General features: G+C 48.1%; 1 protein-coding gene across 5 annotated transcripts in view; it reads right to left on the bottom strand.

The window, feature by feature from the left end:
- The window catches only part of LOC141173076 (cell adhesion molecule CEACAM10-like), a 169,158-nt gene that overhangs the window by 97,983 nt on the left and 55,107 nt on the right, over positions 1-16,068 (bottom strand). For all 5 annotated transcript variants that reach the window (XM_073657717.1, XM_073657718.1, XM_073657719.1 and 2 more), the window contains exon 2: positions 9,391-9,747. In XM_073657717.1, coding sequence (XP_073513818.1) covers positions 9,391-9,747 — 357 coding nt within the window. The remainder of the gene's footprint in view (positions 1-9,390; positions 9,748-16,068) is intronic.

The raw sequence follows: 16,068 nt of genomic DNA, 5'->3' as shown, positions 1-16,068 counted from the left end.
AAAAAAATTTTCTGCATCTAGCTCTGAAAAAATATTTGGGCTTCTAGCGGTGTGTGGGACTTGGTCTATTAGTCCATCTATACTGACCTCCATCAGGTTGCAAATTAAAAATAATTTTTTTCTGCATCTAGCTCAGAAAAAATATTTGGGCTTCTAGCAGTGTGTGGGACTTGGTCTATTAGTCCATCTATACTGACCTCCATCAGGTTGCAAATTAAAAATAATTTTTTTCTTCATTTAGCTCTGAAAAAATATTTGGGCTTCTAGCAGTGTGTGGGACTTGTTCTATTAGTCCTTCTATACTGACGTCCAGCAGGTTGCAAATTGAATATAATTTTTTTCTGCATCTAGCTCTGAAAAAATATTTGGGCTTCTAGCGGTGTGTGGGACTTGGTCTATTAGTCCATCTATACTGACCTCCATCAGGTTGCAAATTAAAAATAATTTTTTTCTGCATCTAGCTCTGAAAAAATATTTGGGCTTCTAGCGGTGTGTGGGACTTGGTCTATTAGTCCATCTATACTGACCTCCATCAGGTTGCAAATTAAAAATAATTTTTTTCTGCATCTAGCTCTGAAAAAATATTTGGGCTTCTAGCAGTGTGTGGGACTTGGTCTATTAGTCCATCAGGTTGCAAATTGAATAAAAAAATTTTCTGCATCTAGCTCTGAAAAAATATTTGGGCTTCTGCATCTAACCCAGCCAATAGTTTTGGCCTAATACCACAGTTTGGCCACTCAGCTCTGCTCGGTTACCATCCATTGTTTTTTTGTGCAAACAACTCCAGAGTTGTGAATTAGTTAACCACCAAAATGAGTGGAAAAAGGCCTGCTGCTGGTGGAAAGGGGAATAGGCATGTTGGGAAGGGGAAAAAACGTTGTGTCCGTGGGGTAGGTGCAGAAGAAAGACCATCTTCCAGCCAAACTAAAATGTCTACTTCTTTTAGCGGACAATGTGATAATATCCCTTTCTTACGGCCACGCCAATCGCTACAAATTCCAGATGAGGCACAAAAACAGCAGGTGCTTCAACGGATATCAAGTGCTCCTTTAAGTGGGCTCTCCTCCACATCAACTTCAACATCACAAATACTCCAGTCCTCAAAGGTGTCACCCAAATCGCACTTGCTTCCTCACAGCTCCCAAATCTCCAGCTGCCCGTCTGAGTATGAGGTAGAACAGATGGTTGAGTCTGCAGAGCTGTTTACTCATACTATAGCCTGGGAATCAGAGGTCGACTCCAGCGCTTCTGTGAATCCAGACGAGGAAATGATCTGCACTGATGCCCAGAATCTTTATGAGTCGGATCCAGGACCAGACGCAGAAGGTTCTGACCATAATGTAGACCCTCATTCCCAAACTGTAACTCCTGTTGGTGGAGACAATGAGGAAGACGATGATAAGACTCAAATACCTGATTGGAGCGACAACTTTAGTTTTTTGTCAGGGCAGGAACAGGTTGGCTCTGAGGACGACGGGTGTGATAACGCACAGGGTGATGATGATGAGGTCGGAGATCCCACTTACTGTCAACCCACAGTCAGCCAAGAGATGAGGTCAGCAGAGGAGGTGGAGGAAGATGCTAGTGACGACGAGGTCAGGTTGCGCCTTACTGGACAGAGACGTAGTACTGGAAGCACGTCAACAACTGCATCCTCAAACACAACTCTGCCTCTCACCACAAGTCGTGGTGGCTCTTCAGGTCGCATGGGTGCTAAGCCTTGCATAGCCTGGGCATTTTTTCAGATCGATAAAGATGACCCAACTCGTGTTATCTGTAACATTTGTCAGCAAAAGCTAAGTAGAGGCCAAAAAATACATAGTTTGAGTACTTCATGCATGAACCGGCACATGGACATGAAGCATAAGTTGCAGTGGGAAGCTCAGTGTGCTACAATGCGGCCTAGCCGGCCGGGCCAACCACCGTCTGCCATATCTTGTGCATCCGCGGCCTCTTCATCCTCTGTGACTGGGGGGACAGCAGTCACACCTGTTTTGGGGCGCAGACCTGCCACCTCTTTACCCGCAACAGCCAGCGTGATTGGCAGGTCATCATTTTCTTTGGAGGTGGTAACACCAGCTGGTGTTGAGCGCTGTCCGACATCGATAGCACCACCTTTGGATCAAGGCAACCTAACATGTCCGCCTGCATCTTCCTCACAGACCGGCAGTTTGCCGGGGACACCCTTATCAACCCCGTCTAAGCACAATAGCCAGCCCTCGGTCCCTCAGATGTGGACAAGTAAAAGACCATTTCCTCCTAGCCATGAGAAAGCTAAGAGGTTGAATTTCACCATCTGCAAGCTCTTGGCTACAGAAATGCTGCCTTTCCGCCTGGTGGACACAGAGGATTTTCGAGACCTTATGTCCGTCGCAGTGCCCCAGTACCAGATGCCCAGTCGGCACTACTTCTCAAAGAAAGGTGTGCCTGCGCTCCACCAGCATGTCGCACACAACATCACCGCTTCTTTGAGAAACTCTGTGTGTGACAGGGTGCATTTCACCACAGACACTTGGACGAGTAGGCATGGACAGGGGCGTTACATGTCGCTGACTGGGCACTGGGTAACTATGGTGACAGCAGGACAAGGGGCTGCTGTCCAAGTCTTGCCGTCCCCACGAGTTGTGCGTCAATCCTCTTTATGTCATTTTTCCTCCACTGCTTCTGCCTCCTCAACCTCCTCTCGGTCTTCCACCTGCACCCAAAGGCTGTCTGGTCATGCCACAAGCTTTCTAACTGCGCAGAAGGGATCCTGCACACCTCCTTACTATGCTGGCAGTAGGGCTCAACGTCATCAGGCGGTTTTTACATTGAAATGTCTGGGAAATGTGAGTCACACAGCTGAGGAGTTGTGGTCAGCTCTGGAGAACCAATTTCATGAATGGTTGTCTCCACTGGACCTGAAACCAGGGAAGGCCGTGTGCGACAATGCTGCAAACCTGGGTGCGGCCCTTCGCCGGGGCAATGTCACACACGTGCCTTGTATGGCTCACGTGTTGAACCTGGTTGTCCAGCAATTTTTAGCCCACTATCCCAGACTAGATGGCCTTCTGCAGAGGGCACGGTTGCTGTGTGCTCACTTCCGCCGTTCGCATCCCGCAGCTCAGCGACTTACATCTCTACAGAAGTCTTTGAGCCTGCCACTTCACCGGCTAAAATGCGATGTGCCTACCCGGTGGAATTCAACTCTGCACATGTTGCAGCGACTGTGGCAGCACCGACAAGCCCTGGTGCAATACGTTCTGACGTATAGCCTGGGCCAACGAGATTCAGAGGTGGGGCAAATCACGCTGGAGGAGTGGTCTCAGATCAGGGACCTATGCACCCTTCTGCACAGTTTTGAAATGGCGACGAAGATGTTTAGTGCTGACGATGCCATTATCAGCATGACTATTCCGGTGATTTACATGCTGGAGCACATGTTAAACAGAATTCGGAGTCAGGTGGTGGCACAAGAGGAGGTGGAGGAAGTAGAGGAGGAGGAGTTGTATGCGGAAGGGCTAACATCTGCAAGGTCCAGACGGTCGGCAGCACCAAGGCGGCAGGCATGTGAGGGTGGGGGAGATGATTTTACCAGGGCGCATGGTAGCAGCCAAACTAGTGAGGAAGGTGCAGGAGCCCAGGAAGAAGTGGAGGACGAACTGATGGAAGACTCATCAGATGAGGGAGACCTTGATCACATTTCTGTTGTGCGAGGTTGGGGGGAGAGGACAGAGGAAGGAAGCATGATTGCTACCTCGCCACCAACACAACAGGGACTTGGTGCTCCTGGATGCGCAACACACATGAGTGCCTTCTTGCTGCACTACCTGCAACATGACCCTCGAATTGTGAGAATTAGAAATAATCCTGACTACTGGGTTGCCACACTGTTAGATCCCCGGTACAAAAGTAAATTTGCAGAAATTATTCCTGCCATAGAAAGGGATGCACGCATGCAGGAGTATCAGCAGAGACTGTTGCAGAATCTTACATGTGCTTTTCCACAAAATACCAGTGGTGCACGTAGTGAATCTCACAGTTCCAACTTGCCAACCGTGGGACCGTCAAGTGTTCAGCACTCAAACCGTAACAGAACCACAGTATCTGCTGGTAACATCAATTTTGCGGAATCATTTCACCACTTTTTTAGCCCATCCTTTGCAAGGCCACAGGAGACAAGAAGTCTGACACATAGTCAACGCCTAGAGACGATGGTACAGGAGTATCTCCAAGTAAACATTGAAGCCACGACTGTGTCACTGGACCCTTGCTCTTTTTGGGCTTCCAATCTGGATAAATGGCCGGAGCTAGCCACTTACGCCTTGGAGATCTTGTCATGCCCCGCAGCCAGCGTTCTGTCTGAACGTGTGTTCAGCGCTGCTGGTGGTGTGCTGACAGATAAGCGCACGCGGCTCTCCACTGATAATGTAGACAGACTCACGTTCATAAAGATGAACAAATCATGGATCCGAAACGACTTTTCTACCCCTGTGTCATCCTGGGGAGAGTAAAAGCTTGATGATTGGTTAAAATCACCCTACCAACCGTTTTAAGCTTTCAAATTACTAATCATGTTTATCTGTATCTTGACTGGAAAATAATTTGGGCTTTGTAGCAGTGTGCAGCACTGATCCTATTAGGCCATCTATAATAAGCTTCACCAGATTTAAAATTAAAAATAATTTTTAGCTGCATCTAGCCCGGAAAATAATTTTGGGGCTCCGAGATGCGCAAGACACATAAGTGCCTTCTTGCTGCACTACCTGCAGCATGACCCTCATATTGTCAGAATTCGAAGTAATCATGACTACTGGGTTGCCACACTCTTAGATCCCCCAAACTTTTCGATCAACCTTTTCATTTTAATAAAGACCAAAAAAATGGTCATTTTTGAAATTATAAGCATTAGCAGGTTGTTGGAAACTGAAATCAAACAGTTTTCAACTCAAAACTTTATTCTAGGTGATGTTACATTTTCACATAGGACCCCTTGTTCGAAAGGAGCTTGTGAACTCTCTCGTCCATTGAATTTGTCAGGTTTTGGATGGTTTCTGCTTCAATTGTTTTGCATGAGGACAGAATACCCTCCCAGAGCTGTTGCTTAGATGTGAACTGCCTCCCGCCATCATAGACACTCCTTTTAATGATGCTCCAAAGGTTCTGAATGGGGTAGAGGTCAGGGGAGCATGGGGGTCACACCATAAGTTTGTCCCCTTTTATGCCCATATCAGCCAGAGATGCAGATGTTTTATGTGCAGCATGAGATGGTGCATTATCATGCAGAAAAATGATCTTGCTGTGAAATACACGGTTCTTCTTCTTGAACCATGGCAGGAAGTGCTGTTTGAGAAAATCCACATACATTATGGAGTTCATCTTTAGCGCCTTCAGGGATCCTAAAGGGGCCGACAATCTCTCTCCCCATGATTCCAGCCCAAAACATTACTCCACCTCCTCCTTGTTGGCGCTGTAGCCGTGTTTGCGTGGGGTGTCCATCAACCAGCCATCCTCCACTCCATTCATCTGGACCATCGAGCGCTGCACGGCACTCATCCGTGAACAAAACAGTTTTGAAATCAGTCTTCATGTAATGTTTGGCCCACTGGAGCCGTTTCTGCTTGTGTGAAGTGGATAGAGGAGGTCGACAGGATGGCATATGCACAGCTGCAAACCTCTGAAGGACCCTGCATCTTGTTGTTCGGGGGACGTTGGAGGCACAAGCAGCTTCAAAAACTTGTCTGCTGCTATGACAAGGCTTTTTTGCCGCTGCTGTTTCAACCTGACGTAATTGCCTGTAGGAAAGAGTCCTCAATTTGCCCTTATCAGCACGCACACGTGTGTACTGTGAATCAGCTACATACTTCTTGATTGCCAAGACACTTCATCCTGATCATCGCACAATGTTGATTGTAGTCATGCCTTGACCTAAACACTCCACAATTTGTTGCTTCTCAGCAGCCGACACATCCTTTTTCTTTCCCATTTTGGCAGAAAATGTAGGCTGCTTAATAATGTGAGAGAGCCTTCTTAAGTAGTCTTGCCTTTCATTGGACACACCTGCCAAACTAATTAGCACAGGTGTCTGCAATTGCTTACAGTGATATAAAGAGCCCTGACACACATCACCATCAATGAGTTTAACTGACAAACAAACAAATTCTTCCCTTATCACTCCTAAACACTTTTTGCATAATAATTTGGAACGCGGTGTACATGTGCTTTTCCACAAAACACCAGTGGTTCACGTAGTGAATCTTACAGTTCTAACTTGCCAACCGTGGTCTGTATGGAATTGTTCAATAAAGGGCCCAAAATTAAGATAACATAGATGGGAGAGGTCTCTATGAATAGGAATTCCTAAGTATTTGATACCCTGTGAGGGCCAGGCAAAGGGAAAGTTGGACTGGATGGAATCCTATATGGATTTAGGGAGGGAGACATCGAGGGCCTCAGACTTCGCTGCATTGATTTTAAAATTTTACCATGTAACAAAGTGATCTATTTCAGCCATAACAGCAGGGATGGATATATGTGATTGAGTGATATATACTAGGACATCATCAGCAAATAGAGAGCACTTGTACTCGGTGCCTCCCACCTTAATCCACCTAATATTGGGGTTATGGCGAATTGATGAGAGCAGGTGCTCCGTCACTAGGATGTATAAGAGAGGGGACAGAGGACATCCCTGCCTTGTCCCATTGGTGATTGTGAAAGGTGATGAAAATATTCTGACGCACCCCCTGGGCCTTGGGACACCCGGAGCCGGACCCTTTTTGGTGGATGCTGGTGGTTGTAGTCTTCGTGGCGGCGATCCGGTTCCGTGGCTCAGGGCGGTCAAACCAGTGGCGGAACTATTTATGTGGTTTTGATGTTTAAATGTCCGACTACGCCACCCGTGGATTGCGGTCAGAGTGAACCGCCGCTACAGGGCAGACTGCTAAGGCTGGTGTTGTGGGTGCAGCAGAGCGTAGCATAACTCCCCACGGGAGGAGTATAGCCTCAGGGCAGTGTATGCGGAGGATGGGGGTGATGGTGCAGGGCAGCAGCAGTAACGACACGGAGTCAGTGATGCAGTTCAGGGCCTTTACTCACAGTTCTTATTATCCAGACCACGTCTGCAGGTAACGGCTGCCCACGTCGTACTGTGCTCACCAGGTGAGGGGCTCAGACAACTCCCAGATAACTTTGGAGCGCTTCACAGGACCCCCTTTGTGTGTCCTTTGTCTGGCCTTTCTTACCAACACTTCTGTCCGGCTGCCTCGGGCCTCCTCTTGGTAAACTTGGCGCCAGTTTCCCTGACCCTATGTGGTGCCTTCCTAGCGGGTGGAGCAAGGGGCTGCGCCACATAAAATGTCAGAGCCTCCGGTTTCTAGCTGAGGGTCGTTTCCTGCCTCCACTAGTTCGGGGACCGGTCTCCCCCTTTGGCCTGACCCCTCCACGCAGGTGGATTCGGGCGTGCGGTGGCGACTCGCCCGTCCGCACCCCTGGGATCCCTTCATTCCTCGTTCCTGGAGCCTTCTCCGCTCCTCTTCCTTCCTTCTCCCTCTTGCAGGCCTGGGCCTCTGTTACTAGGCCCGCCTCCGGAGCAGAGCTCATGCAGAGCCCCTGCTCCCTGCCACTTCTGCTCAGACTTCTCTGCACTGAACTAAGATGGTGCCCACCTTTTATACTCCCTTCTCAATGCACCCAGGAACTGCTTCCTCCCTGCTCCTGCACTGCAGGGTTCCCCTTCCTCAGTGATCCCTCCCCCCACTCCAGCCAGGGACAGGGACTGTCGTGCCCATCTCAGGGGCATATTGGTCGCCCTGCCCCACGGCAATGTGGTGTAATGCATGCAGGTGTCGGGTCCTGATCCACACTCCATCCTTATCTGAGAGTGAGATATCACACCTCTGGGTGAGGTGCAATACGTCTGTAGCAACCGAGCCCTCGGTGCTACAGTTCCATTTATCTTCAGCCTAGGTGACGTATTGTGATACAGCGCCGTGATTTTGGCTATAAAAGGGTCCCCTAGACCCCTACCCCAAGCTTTTTAAGAGAATCATATATGGCGTGCCAGGAGACTCTATGGAATGCTTTCTCAGCATCCAACGAGAGTATCTACTTACAAATTTTTAACTGCATCTAGCCCAGGAAATACTTTGTGCCTAGTAGCAGTGTCTGCTAGTCAGCGGATTATCCCGGCTGTTAAGCAAGCTACACCACCTGTAGTTTGGACACTTAATTTTTTCAAAGGAAATGCTTCGGGACCACGGGATACTTAGTGAAGAGCATCAGGAGGCACCCCAAGGCATAGGGGCTGGGACTGGCACTAGGATGCCTTGCGGTGGACAGCCGAGCTCGATCCTTATAAAAGCTTTTTAACTGCAGCAGCTTTAGTGGACGCTACTGGAGCTGGAATTACGCGGCTGCTGGCATGAGACTTGCCCTCCAATAGATCCTTGTAAATGGATTTAAAGTGTATTCATTCAAATTAGAGGGACAATTTAAATTAAAAAGCTTAGAGCTGCCTCCACCACAGGGGGGCTCTCTCGACCCACCAGCGGACAGGCACCAGTATTGGGAGAGGGGGGCTGGCCGTCAGGGTTCACCGCGGCTCTGGCACAAACCCGGCGACACGGAGGTGGCACGGGCAGGAGCGGACTGGCCGTCTCGGCTTCTCACTTTTTGGATTTTAGAAGGGCATGACATGCCTATATCTGTGTCTCCCCCTCCTTTTACTCCTCCACCTCTTTTCTTTTCGCATGACTATATGTACTTGTCACTTTTCCATGTGTTAGTTGTGTCTTCTGAGCAGTTTGTCAGCTTTTGGACACCTTTGAAGGTGTTTTCTATGTGATTCTATGTGTTTTTGTTTGCCTGCCATTGGTTTTAACGGTGTTCGAAAGTGTTCGACGAACAGTTCGACGAACAGTTCGGCGAACACACGGGTGTTCGACGAACCGAACCGAACTCGAACACTACGGGGGTGGCTCAACACTAGTAGAGATGAGCGATACCGAGCTGTAAAGTTTGGAGTTCGTAGGCGTCCGATGCTGAACTCCGAACTCGGACTTCTCCCGGCAGTCCGTTTTTGTGTTCGAAGTTCCGTGAGAAGTCCGGGAGTGGGGAGAGAGAGAGAGAGGCTTACTTCTAGCACTTACTGCAACCATTTTATAATACCAAAGTTCGGGTCCCAATGGACTTCTATAGGATTCGGGTTCTGGTTAAAGTTTGTGTACAGTTCTGGTACCCAAACTAAAGTTCGGTCGAACACGACGAACCTGAACTTCTATGGGTCCGTTCATTTTTACTGATTGGCTATGATGTGTAATTAGGACAATTTTCCATGAGACAGTTCTCATACATGAGGCACAGTGTGAACTTATAACATACAGAGAGGAGGAAATAGAAAGTGATACTCACCATAGACGGTCAGGGTCACATCTACATTATTTGCTGATGTCAGTGTCGGTGCAGTCACTTTATAATTTCCCCCATCTGTGAGACGAAGATCTTTGATGTGTAATGATCCGTTATTGAAAACCGAAATCCGATCATTGTACAGAGGTCTGCCAACTAATGTGCGATTAATACCAGGAACATATACCAGGATCTCATACTGAGGACTTCTATTTGGTCCTTTATACCAGATGACAGCCTCGATTTTGTCAGTAATCCCAGTAAGGCTCAGGGTGACAGATCCATTAATAACCGGATACTGAGGGATCGGCTGGATACTGATCTGTCCACTGGTCACATCCATCGTGAGGATGAGGAGAACTGAAAGAGAAAAGCTCATCAGGTTCTTTATATTCTTTACATCAACTCAAGACTTTATATTAGATCATCATTAGCTTTGCAGTGATCACTGGATGTTTACATGAGACATAGCCTCCCAGAGAGAAGTCCCTGATGAAGATCACTGTATGGCACACAACTCCGATTATATACAATGTATTCTGTATATTATTTGTACAGAATCTCTGTGTGTGGAAAATCACAGTCAAAGGAGAAGCTTATTGGTGCCTCCACCATACACCAAGAGTCCTCTGCTTCTCTGCGCCTCATCACACTTCTTACATCAATCAGAAACTGGAGAAAGATTTCTAGCATGAGTACACAACCGTCCCACCACAGCTCTGCCCATTTTGATGGAGGTGATCAAAATTGGCGTGAAAATGTCAAAGTCACAAAATGTTTGCATAATCTATCAAAGAACTTTATGCCAGATTTCCGGAGAAAACACGTGGATGAATCTGGGACGTGTCCTTACTGTATAACATTTCATCGGCTCGTTGTATCAGATTTTCCACGGTGTTTGCTCTCTCTCCTTTTCTTACCACCAGTGTTTCATCAATGATTTTCTCAGATGTAGTGATGAGCGATCGTGCTCGCTACTGTTCGGTGCTTGCCCGAGCATCTCACTGCTTGAGATGCTCGGCACTCACCGAGTATTTCTGGGGTTACTCGGCAGGAGCTCGGGTCTCCTCCCAGCATGTTTGGCGCTCTTTACAGAGCCAATAAACATGCAGGGATTGTCTGCCACTCACAGTAATGCTGCAGCCATGTTGGTTGTGGCATTACAGTGATTGGCTGGCTGCACAGCGTCATCAGGTCTATATCAGACCTGGCGCCGCCATGCTCGTCACAGTCACTCCGGAATCAGGCAGAGTAGGGAGAGGTGCTCCTGAGACAGGGAGAGATTTGGTTGTGTATTAGATAGTGTAGGTAGGAAAGAAGTATATTACACATATCCATCTCAACAAACAGTCCTTCTGAGGACTAATCCATCTGCAGAGATATCAGGCAGGGTGTATAGGCAAGCAGTGTATATAGCAGACTGCAGTGCATATAGCACAAGAGGCTCCATTCCAGTATTGTCTACTGCTGCAGCTGCTGTTGGATATTTCTAGACATCGGCCCAGGTCTCAGGGGCCAGGAATAATTTTTTTTAAAATCTTAATCCCCATTATTTGCTTAAAAACCAATCCAGATAACACCGTTTTTCTGCACCATTTGCTTGTTGGCACTGCAGAATACAGCCAGGTCCTTTCCATATATCCAGCAATTTAAAACTGTGGTAAATCAGTCACACGGATCACGTATAATTGCGCTGAAAATATTGCTATTTCCGGACTCCATTATTGACACCAGTTTGCTGTTCAAAATAGTTACATACAGGCCAGGTATTTAAAACTGTGTTTTCTCCGTAACACGGATCACATATAAATTTGCTCCAAATTCAGCCATTTGTAGTGAGCGTGGAAGATATTGTCCTCCACTTGGCAAGGGACGGGGAACTGGACGTGATGGTGCATGCAGAGGCCAAGGCCGTGGGCAAGCTGAAATTGTGCCACAACAAACACCCACATCTTCTGGCTCGACCTTCCTGTCCCAATTAATAGGGGACCGCAGAACACCACTATTGAACACAGAGCAGTGTGAAAAGGTTATTGGTTGGATACCGGATAATGCTTCCAGTCACTTAGCCACCACCACCACCACCACCCTGTCTTCCACACAGTCAAGTCTCAGTAGCCGTGAGTCTGGACCGCATATTCCTCACCCTGAACCTCCTTCATCCCACCATGCCGAGTGCCCAGAGACAACTGATCCCACACTTGGAGACACCAAAAAGCTGTTCACTTTTCCATTTATAGATTCTGGCCTCTCGCACTTGAAGCGGCGCAAGAGGAGATCTTATGTAGCGATGTCCAAATATTTGAGCAGCCACGGTCACATGAAGGCGACGGTGGGAAAGTGTCACAAGAGGTGGACGATGATGAGACACAATTGCCAGAAAGGCAGGAGGAGGACCAGGGTGCGAAAATGGAAGACGAGGTGGAGGATGATATAGTAACTAGTGTTGAGCAAGCATTAAAATGCTCGGGTGCTCGAAGCTCGGGCCGAGCTCACCGTCATACTCAGGTGCTCGACCCGAGCAACGAGCCAAATGTTAGTCTATGGGAGACCCGAGCATTTTTGCGACGGCACCCCCGGCAGTCTGTAGAAAGCCTAAAAAGTGCCCAAAACGATAGTGATAGTGCTTAAAAGACATGGGGACAGCATGGGCATCGCCCCAGGAAGCATTTCTGACCCCCAGGTCACTCCTGTCAACAACGTGGTCAGAGGTATTAAGCCACTTTTACGGGCTCGCAATAAAACATTCAAAAACTAAACTGAAACGGTTTTCCTGTGAAATATGTTAAGGAACTTCCTTTCCAGGGTAAAGACTTGTGTATAAGATAAAATAAATAACCAAAAACAAAAATACCCCTCCATACCTTGGGCTATATTCACAAGTAACATTTTTTATGCGTTTTTGCACTTTTGTATTGCTTTCAACCATAACAAGTGCATTCACCAGGAAATGTCATTTTAACATTTTACAATCTTATCTGGCCATGTGCTGTGTGACACATGCATACAGTGCTGAAAAGACATGGTAACAGCATGGGGAAGACCCCTGGAAGCATCTCTGACACCCAAATCACTGCCTAAAAGTGTGCCCATCAGAAGTGATCCTTGCCGCATCAGAAGATGCAGACTTGCAACTATCTCCGTGCAAGTCCTTGTCCCAGGGCAGTGTTCAATTGTACCTCCCCCATTCCTAGCAATGCAAGCGCAAGTATGCAGCCTGCCACCCACCCACCCCCAGGCTGCAATACCATACTGTTAGCTTGCTTGCACTTGAAATTGGGCCTTTTAGGCATGTGGAGGCAGACGCCGGCCACCATGTCATGGCTGCGTCGGCGGCCTGGTATCCATACTCAGTCCCCAGCCGCCCGGCGGGCGGGTGTCCACGCTCGGTCCCCAGCTGCCAGGAGGTGGCTGGGTGTCCATACTTGGTCCCCAGCCGCCCCACAGCCGGGTGCCCACACACGGTCCCCAGCCGCCTGGGGGCGGCCGGGTGTACATAAACGATCCCCAGCCGCCCCTATTTCTCCAGGGAACTTCCCCCACACTTTTCTTAGCCTGGCCTGTTTTAGGGCAGCATTGGACAAGCCCACCAGAGAACCAGACTTCTCCGGTGGGTCCTGGCTTCTCCATCAGGGGAGTTGAGATTGCCAAGGTGAGGAGCATGATGATGATGATAGAAGTTAGCATCTGCTTTGTTTTCTTGGAATGCAAGCGTAAGTGTGCAACCTGCCACCCACCCCCAGGGTGCAATACCATTCTGCTAGCTTGCTTGCACTTGAAATTCGGCCTTTTAGGCATGTGGAGGCAGACGCCGGCCACCATGTCATGGCTGCGTCGGCGGCCTGGTATCCATACTCAGTCCCTCAGTCCAGTGGCCGGGTGTCCACGCTTAGTCCCCAGCCGCCAGGGGGCGGCCGGGTGTCCACGCTTGGTCCCCAGCCGCCTGGGGGCGGCGGGGTGTCCATAAACGGTCCCAAGCCGCCTCTATTTGAAGGACAGCCTAACCACAAACAAGTGGACAAGTGAATGTGGCCAGGGATGGTCCATCTCACGCCTTCACACTGGTTTAATATTGTGGAAGCCGGGACACAGTTGGACACTGGGATGCAACACGTCCTCCAGACATAGAGGATTGCGGGTCCTGGGTCAATCAGGCTTCAACACAAAGTTCAGAAGGCAGACAGCAGCAGTAGTCAGCCTCCTACACAACGAGTAAATTATTCATGATCATGAGGTCATCCATCTCCTTAGCTTTCTGTTCCTTGGAATGCAAGCGCATGCATGTAGTAGCGGCTAGACCTGAGGTGGTCAGCATTTTGGCGCATATCCTACCTCCTACGAGGATTGCTGGATGTTTTCCTGCTACTATCCCAGTTCTATGACTACCGTTAAAACAAAGCTTCAGGTGATGAATGATGGATGAGGTGGTGGCAAACGAGAAAGAGCAGGAGGAACAGGGACCATTCACATTAATATCAGGCCAGTCAACCACACGTCTTGTAGGATATGTTTCTGTACCAAAAGGAGCGGTTCGGCTACACAGTTATAGGGCATAAAGTGAGTGCAATGCCTACCAAAAATTTTGAGGCACTCCAATGCCCCTTGGAAGTGACATGGAGGTCAGAGAGCCTTAACTAAACCGTTTTTTCCATTTATAGCAAGTGGGTCTCCTTTACACTGTTGGCCTAAGCAGTGAATGGAAAGCTTTCCAAAAATTATGAGGAACTGCAATGCCCCTTGAAAGACGTGGATTACAGCATACTAAAAACCTTCTACCCATTATTGGGGAGTGGGTCTCCCATAGTGTTCGCCTATGCATTGTAAAGCAAAAGCTGACTAAAATTAGGAGGAAATGCAATGCCCGTTGGAAGAGTCGTGGAGGTTAGAGGTAATTAAAAACAACATTTCAATGCCCCTTGGTAGAGCTGTGGAGTTCAGAGTGGTTTAACAAGATGGTTTTAATGCCCGTGGAAGAGACGTGGAGGTCACTGTAGCTTAACAAGACGGTTTTAATGCCCCTTGGAAGAATTGTGGAGGTCGCAGTGGAATAAAAAGACAATATCAATGCCCCTTGGAAGACTGGTGGATGTCGCAGTAGCTTAACAAGACAGTTTTAATGCCCCTTGGAAGAGTGGTGGAGGTCGCAGGAGCTTAAAAAGACGGTTTTAATGCCCCTTGTAAGAGACGTGGAGGTCACAGTGGTTTAACAAGACGGTTTTATTGCCCCTTGGAAGAGTGGTGGAGGTTACAGTGGAATAAAAAGAAAATATCAATGCCCCGTGGAAGAGACGTGGAGGTCACAGTAGCTTAACAAGACTGTTTTAATGCCCCTTGGAAAAATGGTGGCAGTCGCAGTGGAATAAAAAGACAATATCAATGCCCCTTGGAAGAGTGGTGGAGGTCGCAGCAGCTTAACTAGACGGTTTTAATGCCCCTTGGAAAAGTGGTGGAGGTCGCAGTAGCTTAACAAGACGGTTTTAATGCCCCTTATAGAAGTGGTGGAGGTCGCAGTAGCTTAACAAGATGGTTTTAATGCCCCTTGAAAGAGCGGTGGAGGACGCAGTAGCTTAACAAGACGGTTTTAATGCCCCTTGGAAGAGACGTGGAGGTCGCAGTAGCTTAACAAGACAGTTTTAATGCCACTTGGAAGAGTGGTGGAGGTCACAGTAGCTTAAAAAGACGGTTTAAATGCTCCTTGGAAGAGACGTGGAGGTCACAGTGGAATAAAAAGACAATATTAATGCCCCTTGGAAGAGTGGTGAAGGTCGCAGTGGAATAAAAAGACAATATCAATGCCACTTGGAAGAGTGGTGGAGGTCGTAGAAGCTTAACAAGATGGTTTTAATGCCCCTTGGAAAAGTGGTGGAGGTCGCAGTAGCTTAAGAAGACGGTATTAATGCCCCTTGGAAGAATTGTGGAGGTCGCAGTGGAATAAAAAGACAATATCAATGCCCCTTGGAAGAGTGGTGGATGTCGCAGTAGCTTAACAAGACAGTTTTAATGCCCCTTGGAAGAGTGGTGGAGGTCGCAGGAGCTTAACAAGACGGTTTTAATGCCCCGTGGAGGAGTGGTGGAGGTCGCAGTAGCTTAACAAGACGGTTTTAAAGCCCCTTGTAAGAGACGTGGAGGTCAGAGTGGTTTAACAAGACGGTTTTATTGCCCCTTGGAAGAGTGGTGGAGGTTACAGTGGAATAAAAAGAAAATATCAATGCCCCGTGGAAGAGACGTGGAGGTCACAGTAGCTTAACAAGACTGTTTTAATGCCCCTTGGAAAAATGGTGGCGGTCACAGTGGAATAAAAAGACAATATCAATGCCCCTTGGAAGAGTGGTGGAGGTCGCAGTAGCTTAACTAGACGGTTTTAATGCCCCTTGGAGAAGTGGTGGAGGTCGCAGTAGCTTAACAAGACGGTTTTAATGCCCCTTATAGAAGTGGTGGAGGTCGCAGTAGCTTAACAAGATGGTTTTAATGCCCCTTGGAAGAGACGTGGAGGTCGCAGTGGCTTAACAAGACACTTTTAATGCCCCTTGGAAGAGTGGTGGAGGTCACAGTAGCTTAACAAGACGGTTTAAATGCCCCTTGGAAGAGACGTGGAGGTCACAGTGGAATAGAAAGACAATATTAATGCCCCTTGGAAGAGTGGTGAAGGTCGCAGTGGAATAAAAAGACAATATCAATGCC

Source organism: Phyllobates terribilis, unplaced genomic scaffold (genome assembly GCF_046119375.1).
Source record: "Phyllobates terribilis strain yellow unplaced genomic scaffold, ASM4611937v1 Scaffold_12__6_contigs__length_324123572, whole genome shotgun sequence".
Lineage (NCBI taxonomy): Eukaryota > Metazoa > Chordata > Amphibia > Anura > Dendrobatidae > Phyllobates > Phyllobates terribilis.
The sequence above is the reverse complement of the archived record's forward strand: the minus strand, read 5'-3'. Positions and strand labels throughout refer to the sequence as shown.